This window comes from Plectropomus leopardus, unplaced genomic scaffold, assembly GCF_008729295.1.
Source record: "Plectropomus leopardus isolate mb unplaced genomic scaffold, YSFRI_Pleo_2.0 unplaced_scaffold15188, whole genome shotgun sequence".
NCBI lineage: Eukaryota > Metazoa > Chordata > Actinopteri > Perciformes > Serranidae > Plectropomus > Plectropomus leopardus.
In genome coordinates this window covers 778-4,003 of record NW_024616265.1, presented here as the reverse complement: position 1 = coordinate 4,003, position 3,226 = coordinate 778, and the positions used below count along the sequence as shown (strand labels likewise).

Below are 3,226 nucleotides of genomic sequence, written 5' to 3'. Positions count from 1 at the left end.
TTTTTTCTGACGGAAACATATCATCCCACATATAGTCGATCATCAAAAAAAATTAAAATCCAATCATAGTTTCTGGTTTTACAGTTTCTGGCTATGATAAAAGGTGTAATCATTTCTGTAAAAACAGTGGTAAGATAACTACAAAATACAACTGTTTATATGTGCATCCCCCTCCCTTAAACCAAAATAATAAAAAAAAAATCCCTCCTTAGTGCTCAAAAAAAAACATGCCTCCCCCTTTTTGCACTGGGTGGTCACCCCCTCCCTCCTTATAAATAACGAACAGTTCCTCATCATTATCCCTGATAACAGCTGGTTTTCACATCATAGACTTTAATAATAAACATGCACAATTTAAAAGCTCATAAACACACTGAAGAAGCTCACCTCTGTGACAAGCAGCCAGCAGCACGTGCAACAGAGGCCCTCGTGCATAGAGGCTCCTCCCAGTGAATGATGGTGGATCACTGTTGCCATGACAACGGAAAGCTGTCCGGGGCTGACAACCGTGCTCGGAGTCGGTAAAAACGTGTTAATTTCAGTCGGTAATGTTTTTTGTATGACCCATTTTACACAACAAAACTCTGTAAAACTATACTATCATCTAAAAATAACCAAAACAATAATGGGTTTACAAACGAGCCAACTCTTAACAGCTATCTAACTTACGTCAACTTTGCTAACGCTACCCAGAAAAGCTAGCAAAACAATGCTATACTTAATTTGAGTAGTTTACCTACCTGCTCTCTATTTATGTGTTTTCATTTCAAAGGTTTGAGGGCTTGATGATATGTGTTGCGATATCTCCAGGGGTTTAAAGTTGTAAGCTACTGTATTTTGTTTATGGGTAAATAATTGTTAGATATTAACAGAGCTAACGGATATATATTTGTATTCATCATGTGAAGTCAAGGGGACGCTGTAATGTCTGACCGGATGAAAGACAAATCCCAGCGAAGAGAGAAGAGGACAGGCAAGGTGCCCTCAGAGGCAAGCCATGGAGTCAGAGGCAAAGAAACAACTGGCAGGACTAAAGAGTGAGTAGATAATATGGGCCAATATAAACCTTTTTCCAATCTGGCATTTTTGTCAGTCGTCTTTAGTAATCATACCAACCTGGCAGACTCATATTCAGAAAGTCCTCCCCACACAGAGTGTTTGGTAGAGAAATTTGTGGCTGTTAGGTTATTTAGGGGTCTGATCATGTCTTTCAGCTCTATAAGCACTGTGTCGTACATAGACGAACTAGCACACCATGATGACAACGCTCGGATGGCTGTAACAATGGAGAACACCTACCAGACAGGTGAGATGATATTCACCTGTGTGACATAATTGCTGCACCACAGCATCATCACCAAATACAGATGTGCTGCAACAGATTAATACATCAGTGATTTAATTTTTTTGATTCTTTAGGAGATTTTGTTCATCAAAATATGTGAGGCAAATATTGAATTTATTCATTTGATGTGATTAATTCAGTACTTTAGCCCCACTACAACCTCACACCGAGGCACTGAAACATTTAGCTTTCTGTAAGTACAAGCGATTGGCACATGTTAGGGAGGGATTGAAGCTGAATAAGCTTTCCCAGTTCAGAATAATGCATCACAATATTATTCACTAATCCAAAGCAACTGCACACAAAGTAAAACTCATTTGCTGTGTTTTTTGTGTTTTTTGGACTACAGGACCTTACAAACGCATCCCTGTTCCTGCTGTCACAGACATACTAAAGGATGTACTCACCAGTTACCTCCAAGAGGAGAAATATGAAGCAGAATGGTCTCAGAAAATGACTAAAACAATATGTGAGGTAAGTAAAACTGAAAAGCGTATTCACCTCTGCAGCACCCTTTGAATACCTTAAATTTCTGTTCTGTTAATTTCATTCTCTGGATTGCCCCTCCCAGGTGATAAGAGCTCGCGTGAAGGATCTCATGATTCCCCGATATAAGATTGTCGTCCTGGTCCACATCGGCCAGCTCACGGGGCAGAGCATGCAGATCAGCAGCCGCTGTCTGTGGGACGCATCTAACGACACGTTCGCGTCCTACTCCTTTAAGAACAGCTCTCTGTTCGGCGTGGCAACACTTTACGCTGTTTACTTTGAGTGAAGCATGCAGACAGTGAATACACTGATGAGAACAAGAGACTCACTTTTGCATTTCTCAGTTACGAAAAGATTGGAGAGTTCTATATTTATTTTGCCATGTGTACAATGATAAAAAAAAACCAAAACAAAAGCAAAATTCATGGTGTTTTTTAATTTTTGGTAGCATTGGGAAATTAAAATCACATCCGAACAATGTTTTAAAATAATGACTGACAGCTCGATGATGATCCCCTCTAGCAGAGCATGGAGAGGTCACTCCTTCGACAGCCTAGTTGACAGCACACTGATATTAGTTCCTCGTTTTGATCTCGCAGATGACGGCTCATCGCTGGAACATCTGTTGTCTTTAGTTTTGGCCCCCTGTTACCTGCCAAGATATATCAGCCTGTCAGTCATTTATTATTACAGTTGTGAATTTAAATCTACATATTAAAGTGACTGTGTACTCACTGTCTTCCAAAATCTCTTCTCCCGTCAGTCTTCTCCACCTGGATCCCCCACAGGTATACACCACTGCCCGCACAAACGCCCGGCCACACAGCCTCAGTGCATTCTCCTGCGTCTGAACTTCCATTACGCACAACATGCACAGCAGCATCGCAGGCAGAAGTAGTGGTCTCATGTTGTTCATTCTCAGAGAGCATCTGTCCCGATCAACCCTTTTATGTACGGTCTCCAGTGATGTCACTCACTTTCTAAAATCTGTGTTAATGGTGTTTATTATCTTTGATAACCATCGTGTGCTTTTAACAAACGGATGTCACTCCGGTCATTCGGGATGTGTGTGGGAATCTGTGTCGCTGTGATGATCTCTGATTGACTGCATTTCGTCAATGTTAAAGAGAAGGAATTGCTTTTTTTACGTCCGAACCACAGAGTTTTTATTGCCATGGATTAAGTAAATTGTTGTTTAATGGGTCGCTTTAGATGTCCATCCTGCAACAAACTGAGGTGATGGCTCTCTACATAGCAACATAGTGGAGTTTGCATGCACTATCATGAACATAAAACTGTGATTCCGAGAAGAGATGGTAGCATTAACCGGTACACTTGTTTCTCAAACTTAAACATGTCATGGAATAGAGGTGACCTGGAAATAGTCAGCCT

The 3,226-nt window shown here is 40.9% G+C and overlaps 1 protein-coding gene across 1 annotated transcript; it reads left to right on the top strand.

Annotated features, from left to right (window-relative positions):
- The first annotated feature begins 514 nt into the window (after positions 1-514).
- dynlt5 (dynein light chain Tctex-type family member 5) lies at positions 515-2,120 on the top strand. Its single transcript, XM_042514522.1, has 5 exons — positions 515-545; positions 909-1,037; positions 1,215-1,306; positions 1,695-1,819; positions 1,917-2,120. The coding sequence occupies exons 2-5, from the start codon at positions 925-927 to the stop codon at positions 2,118-2,120; spliced, it is 534 nt and encodes a 177-aa protein (XP_042370456.1). The 5' UTR covers positions 515-545; positions 909-924.
- The last annotated feature ends 1,106 nt before the right edge of the window (positions 2,121-3,226 follow it).